At 40.7% G+C, this 22,587-nt stretch overlaps 1 protein-coding gene across 2 annotated transcripts in view; it reads right to left on the reverse strand.

The window, feature by feature from the left end:
- Window positions 1-3,819: 3,819 nt before the first annotated feature.
- LOC144369054 (acyl-coenzyme A oxidase-like protein) overlaps window positions 3,820-22,587 on the reverse strand; it is a 250,112-nt gene continuing 231,344 nt past the window's right edge. For both annotated transcript variants that reach the window (XM_078028126.1, XM_078028127.1), the window contains exons 14-17: window positions 20,076-20,185; window positions 12,626-17,576; window positions 5,419-5,584; window positions 3,820-4,401 (exon numbers count right to left, since the gene is read on the reverse strand). In XM_078028126.1, the coding sequence (XP_077884252.1) occupies window positions 17,546-17,576; window positions 20,076-20,185 (141 nt within the window). In that variant the 3' untranslated portion in view covers window positions 3,820-4,401; window positions 5,419-5,584; window positions 12,626-17,545. The remainder of the gene's footprint in view (window positions 4,402-5,418; window positions 5,585-12,625; window positions 17,577-20,075; window positions 20,186-22,587) is intronic.

Consider the following 22,587-nt stretch of genomic DNA (forward strand, 5'->3'; position numbering starts at 1 on the left):
CACACATTTAACTAGGTCAGTGATTCTTAATCCTTTGTAGAGGTATGTGTGAGTGGGCGGGGTAAAGTGTAAGAATCTGAGAAAAGCTATAGATGCCTTCTCCAGAAATTGGCATACAAACACTCTATGCATTTATTCTGTTGCGTTGACACATATCTTTCACATAACCAGAATGTTAGAATAATACTTAAAAGACTCATGATCCTCTTAATGTCACTTTCTGAATACAAAAATTAAGTCACTTCTCCTAAAGTCACCTTGTGCAAATAAAAGCAAAACATAATTTAGTTACTTTACTTCCATAAGAAGATTGCTGTCGTTTGGGTAGAACAAGAGTGTTTAGAGAGTGTTTATTTGACATGGCAGAGTAAACAAACATTTTCACTTCAGATCAGTTTAGACGTTCCATTTTGGTGGTAACAAGGAGAGCAAGTTCTAATTTTCAATAGTACTTGGTAACAAAAGAGTTTTTACTCTTGACAGGTTTTAAGGGTTAGCTTATGTGAAGGAACATGGAAATTCTCTAAAGCACTTTGAGTTGAATTCATATAATGCTATTTTCTTTGTTTTCAATTTAGTAATGTCAACAGTGCCAATATTTGAACCTTAAGTGTGGTCCTTGTCATGAGGGGAAGAATCAGACATTTCAATTTTAAGCTCCTTAGACAGCAGGAACCTGTGAAGCAAAGTCTTTTTGTTCTTGGCTGCCCTTCCTACCCACCCCCCGCCGCCCCAACCCCAATGGACCTGGTTAGAAGACATTAAAACTTTCCATTAGTTTCAAAAATGGGATCTGCTGGATCTTGAGACAAAAACCTGGCTCATTCAGATGGCCCAAAATATCAACCAAGTCAGCCAAGTCAGGAATGCTCTTGTTTTTGTCAAATTAGTCTGGGAATAAGCTTGGCTAGTTACTTAAGGGATGTAAAGCTTTCGGCTTGAAGATACACAATTGCTTCAGAATTTGGACTTTAAAGCCAGTAAACTTCAGCTTTTATTTTTTGACAAATCCTGGTAAAGCCTCATTTAAGGTTCTGACCTTGTTATGTTGAAGTGAACCTATTGGAGAGTTGTTGTCTGTCTTATTCTTTAACAAAATAGTAAAGCAGGAGGCTTTGTGGAATAGCGATGTGCTCTATCTGTATCATGACACCAATATTTTTCTTTCAAGGTTTTTCTTGGCCAAGACATTTTCATTATTTCTAAGGTTTCTATCTGAGACTTCCAAAGGAGGCTCACTGAAGGGGCATGAGCACAGCAAAACTAGGCACTGGCTACACTGAGAACTGTCAACACATTTATTCTGTTGCAAACTGAGAGGAACTAATCAGGCACAAATACCTCAAGACCTTCCTTCAGCAGGAGAAAAGCAAGTGACTCTGGATAGGATGACACTTCTTGAGGGAGACACTGAGGTATCCTTTTTTTCTCTTCTCAGATGACACATACACTTGGCTGCTTTCGGGCAAATGGCTCCAAGTATGCCCAATCCCAAGGCTGTAACTTGACTGTGACATAAGCATTGTTGTAGGATGCTCTAAATACAGGCTGCTTAATTGGTATAAATTTTTCTTAGTTTTGATAAAATCCTAACTTTTTCAAATTGAGCTATCTTCTCATGACAATGACCCATTTTGAGCCAGCATTCCACAATGGTCAGATGCCAGCTACTCCTTTGATCTTAATTTTTTATTTATATTATTTTATTTTTTATTTATGCTTCTGCTGGGTAAGACATTTGCACAAAATGGACCATATTTTTGGTGTCCATCACAATTGGGACAGTACCAAAGGAAACATGCTGTCTTCTACTTTGTTTTCTTTGATGTTTTCCAGTGTAAGGTGGCCCACACACTATAAATGGGTGTCCATATTCAAAATGGTACTTATGCGTATAAAAAACAAGTCACAGGAAAGCGCTTTGATGATGATAATTTTTGCTACCTGACAACGTATAGCAAATATCCTGTACTACTTGTACAGTATGAATTCTTTTAGGACAAAATTTGACAGAGCCAAATTTTTCAGAGTCAATTTTCAAACTATATGACAACTTCCTTCCTTAGGACACTGGCTCCTGAAATCAAAGACCTATGGACTCTTTTATTTTTTTAAATTAATTTTTTATTTATATTTGACAATGGAATGCATTACAATTCTTATTACATGTCGACATAAATTGGTGTGAATATACTTTGTATACAACCAGAGACATGAACAATTGTGTACTTTGGATAATGATGTCCATCACTTTCCACCATCATTTCTAACCTCATGCCCCCTTCCTTCCCCTCCCACCCCTCTGCCCTGTCTAGAGTTCATCTATTCCTCCCATGCTCCCCCTCCCTACCCCACTATGAATCAGCCTCCTTATATCAGAGAAAACACTCAGCATTTTGTTTTTTGGGGATTGGCTAACTTCACTTAGCATTATTTTCTCTAACTCCATCCATTTACCTGCAAATGTCATGATTTTATTCTCTTTTATTGCTGAATAATAATCCATTGTGTATATATGCCATATTTTTTATCCATTAGAAAGAGTTGTTGAGAAAATTCTGAGACATCTGAAAGTAAAACATGCAGGAAATATATATTACATCTAGTATTGTTTTTTGATAAAATTCAGGAACTCCCAAAGTCAATTGATTGGCCTGTTTTTATTCATGTTGCTCCTAAAAATGCTCCCATGGAAATATGAGCATGTTCTAGGTTCTGCTGAATTTTTATCTGACTACTCTATCAGACTGGGAGCTTCTGGAAGGCAGGGACAATATTTTTTTCATACTATTGTGATTAATAGTTTGCATGGTACCTGCACATTAGTGAACTTCTATGATTTCTTGAGAGGTGAGTAGCCATCAAACACTCTCAAATTAATTATTTGTTTATAATAAGCTTTTATTATGAAATAATTTATTATTTCATAATAATAACAATAATTAATTATTATTAGTTTAGACTCTTCTAGGGATAGATCCTCTCTAGTACTCGATACATCTGCTAGTTATAAACGCTGCTTGCCTTTGGCCTTTCATCTTGGGTTAATCAGTCTTGCCACTTCTGATAAACCAGGGTTTTCTAATAAGGGCCCTGATTCCTTAGAAAAGGAGTGACATGTGATTTCTCCCAAGAAGGTAGTTGTTAAATATGTAGGCATTTCTGCAAAATTTCCAGAGTTCATAGGGGGTGGGGCTTGCCCAATTCAGAATCTAAGAGGTGGAGCTTTGATCATCAGTGTTCTTGCTACCAAGATGCTCATGGCCCAAGCCCTCATGGTTCTTGAAGGCGGTATCTCAGTTGCTCCTATGCCCCACTTAGTTGACAATATGCTGCAGAGAAACATCTCCATCCTATGCAACCTATTCAGCTCTGTCAACTCCAAAACTTGACATAGGTGACAGGCACCTGGCTGAGGCTCTGAGCATTACTCCAGCACCCTGTGGAGGCCTCTGTCCTCAAGGCCTTCAGAACAGAGAGCCATCAGACAAACCAAAGTCTTCTCTCAGAGTCTGCTCCCTCCCTGGGTCTGACCAATGGGCCTATAAGGTTGTGATAGCATATTTCACATGCATATTACAGTTTATTTTCACCATTCAATCAACAACTGTGATGCTAAATCCTCCTAAACAACCCTACAATTTAAAAAGTTGTGATTTTTATTTCTGAATTATCAATTCAAATAATTTGGTATGTTTAATATAGATTTAAAGAAACGGAAGTCTAAAAGATGACCTAGATAATCAGGTAGAATTTTTAAAATTGAAAAGTCTAATACATGAAAATAATTCAATCAGTTGATTAAAAAACAAGTAGATATTTTGGAAGTTAGAAGTAGTGGACTGGGCTGGGCATGGTGGTGTGATCACCTGTGATTCCAGTGACTCAGGAGGCTGAGGCAGGAGAATCATGAGTTGGAGCCCAGCCTCAGCAAAATAATGAGAAGGATGTGAGTTTCGGAGGCTGTGCTTAGGGGAGCTCCCCGTCCCTGACCCCACTTCTAACAGGGGCTCTGTTCCCTCTTGCCACCCCAGGGGCATCAGTTTCTTTTCCCTCGTCCCCTGGGGGAGACTCACATAATCTTTTCAACGTGTTCTGGTTTTCAGAACAAAAGCTACGAGGGTCTTCTCAGTCGATTGCCACTTTCTGTCATGCAACACAACACCTCTGAGAGAAGAGAATCCCAAAACTTGACATTTTTGGTGGCAGGGGGATGAGGAAAAATACAATGAGAACAAGCCACAGATTAATCAAGCAATAATTTTCCTGCCATACTCTTGCTGAATCTCCTTAATTGGGTATTAGCTAATCCTGCAGGTCCTGGATCTCACAAATCACCCAGTGTTGGGCACGGTCGGTGCATCCTCAGGGTTGGGACCCTTAGCAAGTGTCTTCCTTCTCCTACAACGGAAATATGCTTGCATTAAACAATGGTAGGAAGTGTTTCCCTTCTATTTGAAATATTGCTAAGGAAAATAAAAAGCATCAACGAGAAGGCATTGGTTAACTTCTCCCAAATATAGCTCCCGAGTCCCACTTGATTTATTCTAATTTTAGTCATTAAGCAATTGACAGTATTCTGGTTAATAATCCTAAACCTCCATTCAAAATATATTTAACTATTATTGCTTTTCTTCTTCTTTTTTTGGTACCAGGGATTGAACTCAGGTGCGCTTAATCACTGAGCCACATTCCCAGTCCTTTTTAAATTTTTTAAATTTTGAGACAGAATCTCATTATGTTGCTTGGGGGCTTGCTAATTGCTGAGGCTGGCCTTGAACTTGTGATCCTCCTGCCTCAACCTCCCTAGCTTCTGGGATTATAGATATGTTCCACCTTGCCCAGGGACTATTCCATTCTTTGTAAAAGCAAGTCAGAAGGACTAATTGTTCAACTGGAAGAAGGGTAACTACTTTAAATACTTTTATTACAGTTCTTTTAAGTATTTGAAAGAAAACACATTGCTCTCTGATTTCTGTCAATTCCTGTGAGATGGCCTGTGTCAACCATTAGAAACCGGGTGTTGCTAAGAAAAAGGACCACAGCCCATGGGGGGGAAAATGTATTTCCTGGGATTATTGCTCCTTTGAGGGGTGGGGCAGGAGGGGTGCTCGCCTTAAGAAAACTAAGAGAGAGCACAGGAGAGCTCATCGAGAGGGAAAAGAGCAACTGGCTGCAGGAATGTCCATCACACAGGGTCAGCCTCTCAACTCAGCCCTCCGGGCATTTCCCACCACCCCATCAGACCACTGTGATTTCAGGGGAAACATTTTATGGAAATTGGAGTGACATGTTTTAAACAATGCAAGTAAAACACTGATTTTCCCTTCAAGCATGAAATGTAAAGTAAAACAACTCCCAGCTGCCCCCGTCCCATCCCCAAGAAGCAGCAGCAACATTCAAAACCAAAATACCAACCCGGGACTAGGGGACCCAGTGCTTTGCAAAATGTGTTTTTGCTGCTGCCACATGGCGGCGCCACTTTAGCTGTCAAACTGGATCTCTGTAGGTCTCAGCATGTTTTGGTGATCCCTCTGTTTATAGGCACCTGAACTTCTGCGAGTGATTTTTGGTGGCTGTTGTCCTATTAATTCAACATTCAGTTGTTATAATTTAACAAAGTCATCCAAGCATTCATTAGGCGATGATGTTTGTACAAGTGATGAAAAACATACCAGAAAAATCAATGACTTTGGAGTGGAAGTTAGAGGTGATAAAATACACCAAGGAAGCCCCAGCCACTGCCAGGACACACTATTAATATAAGACAAGCCCTCAGCAAAATATTAGAGCTAATGCTAAGAAAATAAAAAGCAGCATTAGAGCACATTATTCTACAATGCTTGGGGATTTATGTGCCCGTAGAATGCATCCTCCATTTTACAGTTATTTCTAGGAGGAATTAGTCTTGAATTATAAGAGGGCTTCAAGAAGTCATTTTTATTTAAACTGTCCCTCCCTTTTCCTGTTGGAGGACTTCCTCAGGGAAGGGGCTAAGGCATCTTCATTTCTTATTCCACTCTCCAGAAGGGTGCCTGAAATACTGCAGGGGCTTGGTCAAGGTTTGTGGAACAAATAGTAAATAACTTAAATTTATGGAGCATTTTATGCATAATCTTCATTTGTACTCATACGGTCCTAAGGAGAAAGCATGATTATCTGTAGTGTAACATGTGGGAAAGTTGGGCTCTGAGAGTTTCCCTACTACAGCCCAAGGGTATTCACCTAGTGATTGGTGAACACTAATCTCTTAAATTGACTTTCATGCTAATGGAGGGGGGAAAATGGTTGAAAGTGAAAACCATAGTTCACTTTGATAGCAGAAGTGATCTTTGGGTGATGTCAATCATCTTTTGGATAACTAAATAGGTATAGATGCTCTTTTCTGATCAGCTGATAAACCAAAAGTAGACCAGGGGAGAAGTCTACACAATGATTCTCAAAGCGTGGTCCCCAACTAGCAGCAGGAGCAGAATTCAGTGGCTATTTGGCAAATGTTAGCATAATCTGAGGAAACAGTAGGTCTAGATAGTTCAGGATAAATTCCCATAGAGACCCAAATCTCCTAGATTTTACCCAGGAGCATCTTAGAAATACCTCTTCTCAAGCCCCTTCCAAAACTGCTAAGCCAGTCATTTTGGGTGGGGCCAGCAGTTTTAAAGCTCTCCAACTATTTCTGACACATTGGTGGGTCTGAGATCCACTTGACCGAACACAACAGAAGGGGAAGAGCCATGTTTTGGCATGGAATTCTTGGAGGCAATCGGAAAAGGGGGACCAAGAAGGATAAAATGTTGAAGAGGGAGACAGATATCCTGGAAACTCAGGTCTCTGTATGAGAATCTGTCTTACAATATCTAGACCCACTGTTTCCTCAGAGTAAGCTAACATTTGCTGAATATCCATTGCCTCCTGCATACTGTATGAGGTCTTTTATGTCATTTATTTCATTTGTTATTAATTAAAGCCATGTGAGGAAGTATTCTCTCTCTCTCTCTCTCTCTCTCTCTCTCTCTCTCTCTCTTTTTTAAAGAGAGGAAATAGATGGGAGATTTAAGTGAACTCACTTGAAGTTGAACTGTTGAGAGTGGTGGATTCAGAGTGGGAATTCAGACCCTAGGCTGAGGTAATTTCTTATAAATGGCTCTTTAGCTGTCATATAGGTATCGGAGGGAGGGAGGGTAGGTGAATGCCAAGTGATAAAAATGAACTCGAATTTAAAACACTTGGAAAAGGATACGTGTGCCTAGAAATGGTGAGGAGGAAAGTTAGAGGTTTAAAGGCAAGGTGCAAAAAAGAAGCAGAGAAATAGTTTTGGGTATGTACTCTGCCATCTTCTTTTCCCTTTATGGTGCAATAGTGTATCTCATGGGCAGCCTACTCCAGTGTTGGGGATATGGCCAATAGATTTCATGTGTTTCCCTAGACAGTTGTGTTGAGAAGGATTCTGAGGCTCAATTCTGGCTTATTGCTAAAGAGTGATGTGATCAGTCCAATTCAGGCGTGGGAGGCAGAGTAGGGATATAGTGTGCTTATGTGTCACTCTTGAATAGGAGTCTCTTGCTTTGTAGGTCTTCTTTGTCCAAACAAAATTAGTTCTGTATCTTTTAACCTTTCACTTGGAAATCTTTGTAGCCTTTTGGGGTCATGTTTTTTTTTTATTTTTTCCCCTTCATGCATTGTCTATTGACATCAAGACAGACAAAAATGAGATTCATATGTATCTTGAGGGGAAGGGTCACTTATTGTGAAGAAAGAAGAACCGCCCTCGTCTCCATGTTCCTTCAAGTGGCCTCTCACGATTGCTGAGCTTCACAAAACAGCCCTCTCCCTGATGCTGAAGTCTGGCGCAGAGACTCTTTATTTCTTAAAGTACATGGACACTAATTTGTTTTTTGAGAATGTTTAAGAATCTTTCAAAATCCCTTACAGGAAACTGGAACTATCCTGGGGTGTTGCAAATTCAGAGTTGGGGATTATTGTGGAGAAGCTAAAGCTGTAACTGTGTCCATAATAACCAGTGGAGAGTGCTGTCTTGGTTGTTTTGTCTGCCGACTAGCTGCTGGTGGTTATTTTTGCATCAGATAGAGAGAGTGGATCAACACATAGCACATCCACAGACAGATGGTGCTTGTGTTTACATGACACCAAAATATTTGTCTTAAAGACAACATTTGGAACAGCAAAATTGAGCCTGACTGCTTTTATTTCCCTGACTTAACTGGTTAGCTCAGCCCCAGGCAGGCGGCCCAGAGTAGCAGGGAGAGCCTGGGCTTCAGATGCAGAGCTGGATTAGACTCGGTTTTGTTCCTTGTGAGCTCTGGGGCTTGGTGTTCTGATTTGGAAGATGGAATCAATGAGGTGTAATGATACCAATTTTTCACTGTAAATACAAAAACCCATGTATGAGGGCTAAGGAGACAAATGTCTATGAAGCCCCATCCTGCGTCCTAATAAATGCTAGTTAGTTCTCTTCTCTTCCTGCCTCCTCCTTCAGCAGAAGATGGAAAGTGTAATGGGAACAGTGGCCACAGGAAGCGCCTTGGAGGAGGGGGTCATCCCTAGGTGGCCTCAGCAAGTTAATCTGAGTCTCTGTCCCCTAAATAGAGAGCCTGGACATCTGGTCCTGAGGGGAAAAAAATAAATAGGTCAAGGTTTTAAGTCTACTCATCCAAGAAGGAAGACTGCCTTTCTTCTCGTAGCCAAAAAGGGACAGAAAAGAAGGAGAATCAGATCGGGTGAATCAAGATGAAGACAGAAAGCATGGCAGATGTGACTTAGGGGAGGAAGAAAATATATTAACCTCCATGACTCCATCTACTGTGCTGAGAGAAAAACAGCACGCTTTATTTAGGTTCAGAACGTCCATAAAGAATGAGTATCTTTCTACAAGCTGAAGGGAAAGCACAAACTGCAGAATTCAGAAAAAAAGGGAAATGATTGGGAGAAAAGCCATTTTTATGGTTCAAGACAGGGAGGATTTCAAGTGGAAGGCATAGCACTTGCTATTGGTCAGTGAGGAATGCAGCCTCAGTCTCAAACTCATCAATGGCTTCTTGTGCACTTATGATAGTTCTTAAGTGTGTGTGTCTGTGTGTGCAAATGGTGTGTGTGTGTGTGTGTGTGTGTGTGTGTGCGTGTGTGTGTGTGTATTAACCCTGCTTTAGTTTCTCAGGGCTGTCCCAAAGTACCTCAAACTGGATGGCTTAAAAACAACAAGAATTACTATCTCACTTTCTGAAGGCTGGAGGTCTGATATTAAGGTGTTGGCAGAACCTACTACCTCTGACACTTTGAGGAGGAATTCTTGCTTCTTTCTAGCTTCTGATGATTTGCCAGCAGTCTCCAGAAGTGGTGTTCCTTGGCTTGCAGCCACATTGGTCTCTGCATCTGTTGTCAGATGGCATTTTCTGTGGGTCTTTGTCCAAATTTTCTTTATTTTTAATCTAAAGATGTCAGTCCTATTACATTAGGATCAACCCTAATGGCCTCATTCTAACTTGATCTTACTTCCAAGTAAGTTCCCATTTAGAGATACCAGGCATTAGGATTTCTGAACATCTTTTTTTTTTTTTGACAGAGGCTACAATTTAGCACATAATCAATTTCTTATGGGAATCTATTGAAAACTATGGTCTCTCTCTGTAGAAACATGAACATGTGCACAGACTACAGTTTGTGAATGATTTTAGGGAGTTTACAGAGCTTGGAAGCCTTTTGTGGACTCTCTCAGGGATTTGAGTCTCCAAGGGTGAGTCAGCAACATTAGCAGACCTGTTTTTTTTTTGGTTTTTTTTTTCTCAGCAATGCAAAATCTGAGGTCCTAACCTAGACCTACTCCATCAGAATCTTCATTTTGGAGAGATGCCTCACGAGCACATTGAAGTTTGATATACCCTGTTCTAGGAGCCTGTTGCCCCCAGGTGAAAAATCACTCCTCTCTCTCTCTCTTTCTCTAGTTTCTAGCTGACCTCATCTGTCCAATTCTTGTTTTCCACAGTTCAATGAAACTGTCTCCACCATAGTTAGGTCAGTGGTCTCTTTGTTCCATAAAGAGATCATACCCATCTTTCCCCAGAAAACAGATTGGAAGAGTTACCATGCAGATGTTGTGAGGAACTTTCAGAATTGAAGAAAGTCAATGGTTTAAAGTAATGTTACCTCCCAGAGGCAAAGGACAGTCATGGAGACAGATCTAGGGAAAATGTGGGCTCTCCTTCAGGAGCTCTGAAAACACTTGGGGCTTAGGGTAGCCTAGAATTTGTGGATGGGTACTCTAGAATTCGTGAGCAGGTACCCCAGAATTTATGGGTAGGCATTCAGAATCAATGTCAGATGAAGATAACAAGATCTTACTTTTGTGTCACAGCCTGCTTGATCAGTGATCCCTACATCTTTCCTAAGCTTCCAGCATTACCCTGCGTTCCCAGGGCCTGTGTGGCTGCCCAGAGCAATGCATGACTTTCTTTTTCTTTTGCAGGATTTGCCTTTTTTCCATCCTGTCAGCAGCTAGCACAATTTCTGGAAAAGAATGGAGACTTAGCCTTGATTTTCCTTCCAGACTTCCTCCTAGTTTTCTGTAGGAGAATGTGTGAGAGCCCAATGAATACCAGGCCACCGCAGGTTGGCTGCCCAGAGGTTTTAGCCTGCCACATGTCAGCCCAGCAGGGAGGGGGCTGCAGGAGCAGCTGGACCAGGCTGGTCAGGGAGCTCCTGGGAGAGTGAAAACTTCTATTTCTCAGGCTGGTCCTGTTTCCTCTCAAGGAATTCAGTGTGGGAATGTGCTGGCTCTTTTTCCTCTGGGTGAATAGCTGAAGGTTGGGCACCCCTAAAGTGGTGTGTGACATTGGGCTAATTTAGAGAAGCTGTGCTGAAACTGGGTAAGACCTCTGAGTAGTTAGGACCTTTCCTTCAGTGAGTGGCTGCTTAGTCATGGCAAAGTGGGTGGCCAGATGGCAAGGACAAAGACAGAGGATTATATATTCTCATGGACTTGAAATGAAATCTTCCAGGTGCATTTCATGTTAAAGAGGTGTGGAGTCAATTGAGGGACTTAACTGAAACAACTCCATTATATTTTCTTGAGATGTAACAGAGTATGAAAAGATCACATGGATCGTCTCTTCTTTTTGAAGCATACTTTATATAAGAATCTCAATGCTGAGAGGTTTCATTATGACAGATAATGGGGAAGTTCTTCAATGTCAGGATGAGGAATTCCTTGATTACAACTGTTTAAATTTTATTTTTCATAAGTAGGTCACAAAAAGCATTCATGTGGGATGTTATAATACCATTTTATAGATGAAAAATATTGAAGATATCTGAGGTTAACTATCTTCACTCATGAATGAGACCAGCTAACAAATAGGTAACAGAATCTTAAACTACTCGTTAGGCATGTGGTTGGCTCTGGGAATATACATTTCCAGCATTTTAAAGTATATAATCTAGCATAATTTACCATCAGGTAGGCATGAATCAAGGGTGCCTATCAGAATTCCCTGGGAGTCTTTATAAAGAGGCAGTGTTCTGGGTTATCATCAAGACCTGAATTAGAGTCTCTAGGGGTCAGTTTGTGAAGGCATATATTTAAGGAAATTGCCTCGCTGATGTGGAGGTTCCCTGATTAGTATTATAGGTCCAGGAGGTGGGAGTTATATTTAGTGTGTGATAAGTGGCGAGTGTACCCTGGGGATGAGGGAAGGGCCCCTTAGGAAGACTAGCAGGGAGCTCACTCAGTGATGAGGGGTCAGGAAGAGCTTCCTGGAGGCAAGGGCTTCAAGGCTGAGGAGCTAAGGTTGGATGGGAACTGGGGTGGAGTGGTTTTTGGGAAGGGACTCTCTTGGAAGAAGAAGCAGCCTGCATGGGTGTGTGGGCTCTCTCTCATCCAGCTAGGAGATCCACGGAACAGGATAGAGGAGAGTGTGGCTGCGGGAGTGTCTAATCAAGACCTCCAGAGACCAAGCAGGAAGTGGGTCTGATTTTATTGTGCAGTTACCATGTGTATATACTCAGGCAGTAGCTAAGCAGATTACAGGCAGCCACCAATACAATTTCTGGCCAGCTGCCCTTGCAGTGACCATTCAAGGAGTGGGCTGTGGATTAAGTGCAGGGACTGCAACATGTGGCCTCACGCCCAGGGCTGTGCCTAGGAGGTGAGTGGCCTTCTGTTCACACGCCTAGCACAAGGGGAGTGGCCTGCCATTCAGATGCCTGTATGCAGTACTCCATGCACTCATCCCCATAGGTTAGGAGATCAGACCAATCTGAAGATCAGGGAAGCTGCAACTGGTTCAAGAAGCTTGGATTTCATGACTTGCAATGGCAATGGTGGCAGCTGTAGAGGCAACTTATCTCATGGCCCAGTCAGTGATGTGACCAGGAGGAGCACCCAGGATTGACTTCAAACCTCACTTTATATTTCATCTATGTGCCCTACCTCTTCATGGAGTAACACTCTCCCTAAAGAAAATAAATAGTCAGAGATGATGCTATATGAGTAGGGTGAGATGTGGGATGATGTAATTGTACTGGGTTGTATTATTCCAAGAGATGATGTGTGTTTGGGAGCTCTGGACCCCTGGATTCAAACCCCAACTCACTGGGAGGCTTCACTGCCCACCTGCGCTCATCCTGGTGGTGGTGGGAGGATTAAATGGAGCAGGACAGATGAAGCTCCCTGGAGCAGTGCCTGGTACCTGGAAAACCTTGATGCATGGTAATTGCATTGCTATTACTACTTATTCTAGATTTTCCTTGTGGCTAAAAGTTGGAGTTTTGGAAGCAAGATACTTCAATAGTACATATTCTCATTAACTCCTCATGGAAACCTATGGAACAGGAAGAAAGAAAAAAGATAATCTTAATTGCATTTCACTCTGGGGAGCCTTCTGCCGCCCTCCCCCTCCCTGGACCCATGAAGAACCTGTGAATACTGGGTCCTACTTAGGAGCATCTTTCTTGCCATCATTTACTTTTCTTCCAGGCTAGGGCTCTCTGAGGACTTTTAGAGGCACTGGACTGGGTCTTATTAATTTTATATTGTTCTTAGCATCTACCAAAGTTTTACCACACTTTTTTTTAGTGACTACATGAATAATTAGACTTTGAAACAATGTTTCCCCAATTAAGATATTGTAGAAAAGAAAAGAGAAAATTAACCCAGCATTTTCAATCTCATCCAGTGCCTCATCTGTTTCTGAATAGGCAACTCAATTTGCTTACAAACTATTGCACCATTCCTTCGGTTTTAAGGAAGTGCTCTCTTGGAGGCTGACTTGGAAGGCCTGGGCTGATTCCCCAACCTGTAATAAAGTGTATGTATAAAGATAGCAGTGTTGTTATACAATTTAATTAGTACATCACTCAGACATTTGGACCAATGCCTGGCTCCTTTTTTTTGCATGTACATTTAGCTTTTAGTCTAACTCCCATGTGAAATAAACAAAAAGGCTAATTGCTTTTGGATTTTAGCACTGGGTGAAATACCTGGATTCATTATGTGAATCATATTTTATAGGTAGATTAAAGGTTCTATTGGTAAATGAAAAATTCCAGATGACAGCTGTAATGCTTAAAGCAAGGCAATTGAAAGGTTTGGGCTCCCAAAGGCAGCATATGAATCCATCTGACATGTTCCTAGTTTTCATAGCAGCATAATATGTTTGCATACTGATGAGAACATTGTCTCAGGATGTTCAAGAGTTTATATCTCATCACTCTAAAACAGGGATGTGCTGGTAAATGTTGAAGAACCAGTTCTCCAGGAAGAAAGAAAAAAACCCTGAATTGTAGTGTACACCAATTTCCATGGTGTAAAGATTCCCACTGGCTAATTTCAAGGACTTGGGAATAGGGGCACATAGTAGACCATCACCAACCCATTTGAGCTGGTTCTAATGCACTATTGCTTGCTTGCTTCAAGTACAAGGTGGGGTTAGACCCAGGCTCAGAAAGTAGAGTGGTTTTTAGTAATTTCAGCAGATGTTAGACGTGGGTGTAGGGTTTGTAGTGGCCCTCTTTTCAGAATACTTGGGGGACCAGCAAAATGGAACATCCTCTTCCAACTTCCTTGAGGACACAGCAGGCAGGTGAGAGAGATTTGCATCCATCTTGCATCTTCGAGTGTGCTGGAGGTAGTGTGGTGTGGGATTTATTTGTGACCTCCACTCTCAGACAGATTTTGTTTACTGCTGCCTGCAATCCTCTATAATGGAGGATTGTCTGGGCAAATTGAGGGTGTAACTGTTTTTAAAAATTTCTATAGCTGGTTCTGGAAGCATTTGTGACAGTGCATATTACTCTTTAAGTGACCCATCTTATTATCTTTAAGAAGTGCCTAAAGTATCAGAGAAAATGGGAGTTACTTACCCTGGTCCAGTTCTCACTGTACTTCTGTATGCTAAGTGTTCCGTTGGTGTGGATGATGGGGGAAACTCAGGCCTAGGCCCTGCGTTTGGGGACTGGAAATCTACAGAAGGTCTCTTTGGAGCTTGGTTTGGATTAATCACAACATCTGCCTTTTGCTTTCATTTCCTGTGCTAATCACTGTGGGAACATTATAGTCTGATCTGAATTTTGGTTCTAGTTGTCTGGCAGCAGATGTGCAGACAACCTGGGGCAAACAAGAATTTTTCTGGTGATCCTCCAGCCATGGCAGGTCCTAGAAAGTTCAAGTCCTTCAGCCATAGAACCAGCACCAACATCTGATAGCTCTCCTAACTAATGAGAGTGACATATTAACAAGGTATGAAACTAGGGCCCCACCCAAAGTCTAAGAGGGAATAACAATAACACATATGAGTTTGTCCTGTATCCTGTGCAAAGCTTGGTGCTGGGCAAGGGTCCAGTCCTGTACGTTGGCCAATAAACATGTGTAAACCAATTAAAAAGTTAGTTTTTAACTAAATACTTGGAGAGCTAGTAATAGATAGGGGAATGTTAGGATGTTTGCTTGATAAGACTGGAACTTATTCCTCTGGTCAGGGCTTGGTGAGCATCTCCAAATTAAGACAGGGAGAATGGGGAGAAGAGGGGTGGAGGTGGGGGGTGGGGAGAGGAACAGAGAGAAAGAGGAAAATTTCCTTGCATAGGATATTAAATCCTAAAAATTATCATTTTTACCCTTTTTGGTCTCTGCTTAGCAGTTACAGCAAGATAGTTCCAACTGATTAAGAAAAATTAAATAAAATAACAAAGCTGTAGCTCTTTAACAAGGCCAAGAAAAAAACAAAGACCTGAGATCTCCTCCTGGAATAATTCCTTCTCTTTGTTCTTCACTAAGCCTCTCTCTTCCTTTCCTTATCCTCTCCTCCACTCTAGTTTTTTTTGCTGTGGCCATTTACCATGTGAGCTGCATTTTTAACCTTTATCACCAATCAAAGTCATTGGGAGTTTAGGAGGTATTCCTATCAACAGAGAGCCCCTGGCCAAGTTTTTTGTTTTAACCTCTCAGGATCTACATTTTATAGCTATTGACTGAGCGGTCCATGCAATACAACAGCACAATCATTTTCTAGTCTATTGAAAGAGAACTTGACACGTTACCTGGATCATTTCGCATGTCTTACCTTGGGGACATTAGCACACTAGAGGACCCAGCGTTGATTGCAGCAGACGTGTGAACACATGTGCAGTTGGGCATGCCTGTATCATGTGGGCACACATGGACCTATGCTTGTAGGATCACTTTTCTCTCAGTGTAACCAGAAGTGAACTATTACAGCCACAAGATGTGTCTCAATCAGAGCCTGGCAAGACCTTTCACAATACTTTTAAAACAGGTTGTTCCATAATCCTTTTTAGGTGATTGTAATGCAACTGACTGTATTCTTAAATGAATATTCTAAAATCTAGGGTTTCTCAGCTCAGATTTCTGCTTATTCCACCAGGCTCTCTGGGGCTGGGTGGAGGAGGTGCTGGTGGCTGGGCTGTCTCCAGGGTGCCTTCCTGGTTTTGACAGCATGGAAACCCATGGCCTTTGGGGTCTGTCAGCCTGGACTAGAATTATGGACTAGAATTTTCCATAATTTAACATTGAAGCCCAAGATGTTGGTCTTTCTTCCACCCGAGCCTCCGTATTGAGCCCTCTCTCCATCTTTCTCAAGCCCTTCTTGCCCCCACCGCAGGTGTATAGGCTAACCCCCTTCTCTGTGTGAGCCGATTTCCACAGCAACTATGACTACTTAGCTTAATTAATTAACTAATTAAAATATAGGCATCTCTTTATTTGAACTGTCAGCTCTCATTGAGGGCTATGTCTTATTTACCTCACTATCTCCAAATACCTAGCACAATAACAGAACCAGAGAGGAGCTCTGAAGATATGTGTTGGATAAATAAATGGCACAGAGAAATAGCACGACTCATAGTTCATGTTAGAAAGAAATTACTGTGATACTGTTCAATATCTTGACGGGATTTTCCTCTTACTGGCATGTGCCTTTGTTAAAAATCATGGTACAGTACACTTAAAATTCATGCAATCCGCTTTATGTAAATTTGACTCAGAAAAAAGTCCTATAAATAAACCTTGAACTCTAGTTAATGATAAGCATGGATAAAGTGTTTAGGAGTAAAGGATACTGATAGCTGAGACTTACCATGAAATGCCCCAAAAAACAAATTGGTGAATGGATAGTGGGACAGATAAATGTAGAGCAAATGATTAATTGTAGAATCTGGATGGTAGATTAGGTAAGCGTAGGCTACACAATTTTTTCAACATTTCTATATGTTCACAAATGTTCATAATAAAATGTTGGCAATAAGAAAAAAAAAACCACCAAAGGATGGACTTGTTGATTATAGATAGGTAGTAAAACCCAGGGTTCAGTTCTGGAGCACATTGCATGTAAAGATAAAAAAAATCAACTCTTTACAGTCTAATCAACTACTCCACATGGGTGGCTCTTATTCTTTGTCTTCTCAGAGAATAAATGACAGAGGAGAAGCTAATACAGGACATTCAAAGTTCTGCGTAGGAATTACAAAGGGAAAAGTTCAGATATTCCATGTGAAAAATGTTTACTAGAGGGAATGAATTCTCTCTCTCCCCTCAAAAACAGAGATAAAGAATCTGAAGACAATAAATGTTTTTCTTTGGAAAAGGAATATGGTTTCTTTTATCATCATTTTCTCTTCCTTATATTTTATTATTGGTAGAAAATACTATTATAAAAAATAAAGAGTACCCACATCCCCTCCCCTTAAAAACATGGAATGAATATATTTGGCTGTCTTGGACAGCAATATTTAGGGGAAAAAATTAGGTGGCAACAGAATGCATCCTTTCCATCCCTATAAACCTCAAGTAAGCACTCTTTCAGCTTCCAGTCAGTATTTAATCAGCATACCATAACTTTTATGGGGCTGAAATGAAATGCTTCTGAGACACTAAATTTCAAGTATTGCTGTAAACTTTGGTCATCTGAGTTTGATTTACATATGATGGTCCCATCCACTGTGATGATGGGGATAATGATGATTGTTGGTGTTGATCATCTGGGGAAATACACACACGTAGACAAACACATGAGCACAGTTACCATCCGCTTTGTGTCTTAACAGATTGCCTAGGAAGTAAACACAAAGATGAATCGCAACTTTGATCTATTATAAACAAGCATAATTTACATGAATTTCATGTAACATCAGTGTATTAGCAAGGCTCTATTTGGGGGGGGTAGATTCCACTTGCCAGATACAAAATATATACCCAAAGGCACACTCCGATGATACTCCCTCCTCCAGCTACATCCTACTACATTCAGGTACCACTTAGTTCATCCTGTCAGGGCATTCATTTACTGATTGGGTTAAGGCTCCCATAACACAACCATTTCTCCTCTAAACTTTGCTTTGTCTCACACATGAGCTTCTGGGGGACACCTTACATCCAACTATGATAATATACATTCATTCTTACAACACTGCCTTTAGTATATAACACTGTTGTTTTCTTTTGGAGGAATTTGACAAACTGATATCAATAGCTATAGGGAAATACAAAATTCTAAATACGTAATTTATATGTGTGTGTGTGTGTGTGTGTGTGTATGTGTGTGTGTGTGTGTGTGTGTGTGTGTGTGTGTGTGTGCCTATAGGGAAATACATAATTCTAAGTTGTATTTCAGCTATAATAATGGAGTAATATTTTATCATAAAGACAGGGTAATTATAACCTGTTTGTTGGGTCAAAAATATACAAACTCTCTCTAGGAACAAAATAACCCCCAAATGGACTCCCACATGTGTGGAAATTTAACAAATGCCAGAGTAAGAAAAGTATTTACATGTTAAATTTTCTGCAAATCCGTAGATTGAATACATTTCAAGGAAAATTTTAGCAAGTTTGTATTGCCAATAACTAGGATAGGATGGTTAGTTTATTAAATGGTACTGGAACAACAAACAACTCCGAAAATTGAGAAAAAAAATGGAATTAGATCCCTTCCTCAAAGCACATACAAAATTTTCCAATGAATTCAGGAATTAAACATGAAATATGAAACTCTCAAGACTTAAAAAAATTAATATTTCATGACAATAAAGAAAGTGTTGAATATCAAAGAAAAGGATGAATTATAGTTTAAAAATTTATAATCTTAACTTAAATTGTTATAATTCAGGAATTTGCATTCATCCAAAGATACCACAAAGAAAGTATAAGAAAAGCCACTAACTGGGTTGTAGCATCTATAGTGACATAGAAAAAAGAACCCCTCAGAATCACTAAGATGAGACATACACACACAAAATAGAAAAAAAAATGGATAAAAACATGAAGAGGCATTTCACCAAAGAAGAAAAACATAAGGAAAATGAAGAGGGGGAAAACACGGTATGCCTTAGAAGTAATAAGGAAAATGCGATTTAAAATCCTGATAGGAGATCATTTTTTATGTTGCATTGAGAAAACTTAGGAAATCTGTTAAGATCAAGTGCTGAGGAGAATCAGCTGTGGCTCTACAGAATGTGTGCTTCGGGCAGGAGGGTAGACTTGTAGAACCACTTTGAAAAATACCTTGTCACTGTCTAGTAAAGTTGAAGATTGGCATATTCCACAATAGCAAGCCCACTCCTGGGTGATATCTACCCTAGAGGAATGTTTTTCAAAAAACAGGTTGCAAATCACGGATGGGCCATGAAATCCATTTAAAAGATTGATATCCAGTGTTCTAAAAAATAAAATTTAAAAACACCAGACAGTAACATGAGTAGCAGGACAGGCACTGTTTCCTGGAAAGTTTGCTTCAGTTGTCTGGGATGGAGGGCTCTGGGTGTTGTGATGATTGAAATGCATTTTTGACTCTAGATCATGTCAACTACAAAAAAGCCCTGTACAAACTCTTGTGGGTTCCCCAGAAAACATAAGCAAGATTTTTTTGTAACAACTTTGTGCAAAATATCAAAATGTTGCTTACACCTAAAGGTCCGCAAATACTGGAGATTAGAATGGATTAGCCAATTACGGTATATACATATGATGGACTATTTGGGGATGATATGACACTTCTTGGCCACATATAACAACTTGGATAAACCATAGAAACAAAATATTGAGTGAAAACAGGAAGTCCCTGATATAGCATATATTATGCCTTATCTTCAGAGCTTACAGAAAATGCTAAGACAAAAAAACTGATTAAAATGATAAAAGCATCCTGAAATCATGTATCCTGCGTGTGGCGTCAAATTCCAGCTCTGCCATTCATTAGCCATGCAACCATGAGCAAATACTTAACCTCCGTGCCTCAGTTTCCTCATTGATGAAATGGAAATAAAAACCTACTTAATGTGGCTTGAGGGTTAAAACCTATAATGCGTTAGGAGCAGTGGGTGTATAAGAAAGAAGGTGCATGAGGAGAAAGAAGAAAATCAGCATTGTCTGAATTCTTATGATGGTCAGAGGTTGCAAAAGCATTCAATTTACATATTCACATTTTTGTGTACATTAGATAGTAAAAAATTTCAAACCAGAGTAAGTTGGGCATGTCAAGATTTTGCAAACTTAGGTTGGATAATAAGATATTGAAGGCAGGTGACAAGGACACCCTGAGTGATATACATACCTGGTCCTCATCTTGTCACTCACAGACGCCACCCAGATCCAGAGCAGGCCAGCGAGTGGTTGGTCTTTGTGCTGTTTGGTGTATTGAGCCAGCAGTTCCCGGGCCACCACCTGTGCAGAGTTCAGTCCTCATCAGCCATGCTCAGAAAGGTAGAGAGGCCAGAGTGCCTATAAATACTGCCGCTGGATAAGGCAGTTTCCCTATGAGCAACTCCTTGGAAGGAATCAAGAGCAAGACCCCTTCCTTCCAGGGACCTCCAGTGCCCATGGCAAATGCCTTGTGTTTACCCACCACTCCGATTCCCCCCACGGCTGATTTCTAACTAGCTCGGCCTCCTGCCTGCCTCAGCCTCAACATTGGTCCCGGAACCAAATACTTTCACTGACATGTCGGATGAAAGCTGCCTGCCTTCTGCAGATCAGATGGCCAGTCTGTTCTCTTCTTTGCCTTTGACATTCTCTGGTTAATTAGGCCTTTAGAGAATAATATTAAAATGTCCAAATTAAGCCATCTCTACTGCCCCCGCCCCATCAGCAGCTTTAAAGATATAATTCGGGCCTAAAATACTCATGGATTTTGTTCAAAGAAGTCTGTGGCTCACTCACTGACAGATTGACACAAGTGAGGCTACCTTGACCTAGCTGCCCACAACCAGCCTCCCCAACAGCCCGCAACCAGCCTCCCCAACAGCCCGCAACCAGCCTCCCCAACAGCCAGCCCAGCCCAAACTGCTGGTGTTCTGTGACTATGCGCTAACAAACTGTTGTTTCAAAGTACTAAGTTTGGGGTGATTTATTAACTAATCAGTAGAGTGCTAGTTCATTCTCTTTTGGTTATTATTTTTAGAATTTCCCTTATTCACTGTATAAATGGTTTTACAGAAATTATATAAAATTTTATATATGCTATCATTTAATAGTATATCATGTGATATTTTGGGGTATTTTGCATTGCTATATAGGATTCTACTTAGCTGTTTAATAGCTATATAGTATTCTTTGTTTGAATAAATCATGCTAATTAAACATTTCCCATTCAGTAAGACACTTAGGTTCTTTCCAATTTTACACTGTCAATAACCTTGACATCAATATATCCAGATAAACAGCAGGCTAGTGAGAGCCCAGGCCTGACGCAGTGACACGGAGGCTGTCAGGCTCTCCAGTCCCAGGGTCATGGAAGGATTAACTCCCCTCCCCATGAAGATACAGGTGTTTCTGGCTATTCTCTCCTTTCCTGTTTCCATGGAAACCTGCAATGTCCCTGCTGCCAAGGGTCCTTAGGCCTGGGCTTCGGTCTGCATTTGAGGTTGCCTTGGTAATCCTGTGTATGGAGGCAGGCACGGGAATGTCTTACCGTGATTTTTCTTTTTGCTTTATTATAAATTATGTCTCTTTGATTTCTTTGAAGTATTGCCTCGAATTCTGAAAATTATGTCTCTAGATGGATTTTATGATCCATGATTTCATTTCAGGATAGTAAAGGGAGTGTTATTAGGTATCTCTGGTAATGCATTAGATCCTGTGTGATTGCGCGTCACTGAATTATGCATCAAAGAATAGGAACATTTTTATGGTTGTTGCTATACAAAATAAGTGTGAAAATCAAACACTGCCAACAGTGGGGAAAGTAAGAAAAGGAACAAACTTGAACTAGGGCTGAAATTAACATGATTTGGCAGTCAAGTTCAGCTTCACTAATTTCTCACCAGGATTGACACGTCCACTTCTTTGTTCCTGCTAATCTATTAGGTGTATAATGCTCCAACCCTTCTCTCTCTATTAAAAAAAACCTCCATAAAAGCAACCTCATTCCAAGCATTGAGCAATGGCTTTCTCTGATTTCTATCCTCCATAGTTTTCTCTCATTCCATTTTTCTTGGTAGCAATTGCTGCTACCTGAGGACACAGCACCACTTCTTTGCTGGTGTGTGGTCTACCTGCCACCCAGAAGCTAAGCACTGAGAGGGCCAACTGTCCCTCCTTGTATCCCCAGACAGGCACCACAGAGTTGGGAGCTGAGGAGTCTGCTTCCTGTTTTCAGAATCTCATCTAGTACATTCCCTCCCTTAAAATCTCCCTCGTGGTCATTCCCACCTTTCTGATTTAAGCAACTTAAATTGGGAAAATTAGCTCACTCCAACTAGTATTAAAATTAGAATGACATAACAATCAAGTTCAGGTGCTAAATTTGAGAGAAGCTGGGTCCTGGCCTACATGACAAGATAACCCATTGGGGGTGCTTGCTTCTTTTTTAGGTCATGAGACAAGCCAACGTAATTTTTAAGAAGAGGTGTTTTCTGCTGTCGAGGCCCCATCATAAAAGGTAAGTGACTGAAACCATCAGTTACCATGAGGTTTGTGGGTTGCCATCTCTAGACACAGGACTTTGACAAACTACAAGGAGGAGGCAAAGATAGATCAGGGAGCATCTAGACAGAGCTTGCAATGAAGAGGCATTTGTTTTTAACCTTTTAGATATATTACTGAATATAGCATTGTAGCATACTGGT

Source organism: Ictidomys tridecemlineatus, chromosome 12 (genome assembly GCF_052094955.1).
Source record: "Ictidomys tridecemlineatus isolate mIctTri1 chromosome 12, mIctTri1.hap1, whole genome shotgun sequence".
NCBI classification, from domain to species: domain Eukaryota; kingdom Metazoa; phylum Chordata; class Mammalia; order Rodentia; family Sciuridae; genus Ictidomys; species Ictidomys tridecemlineatus.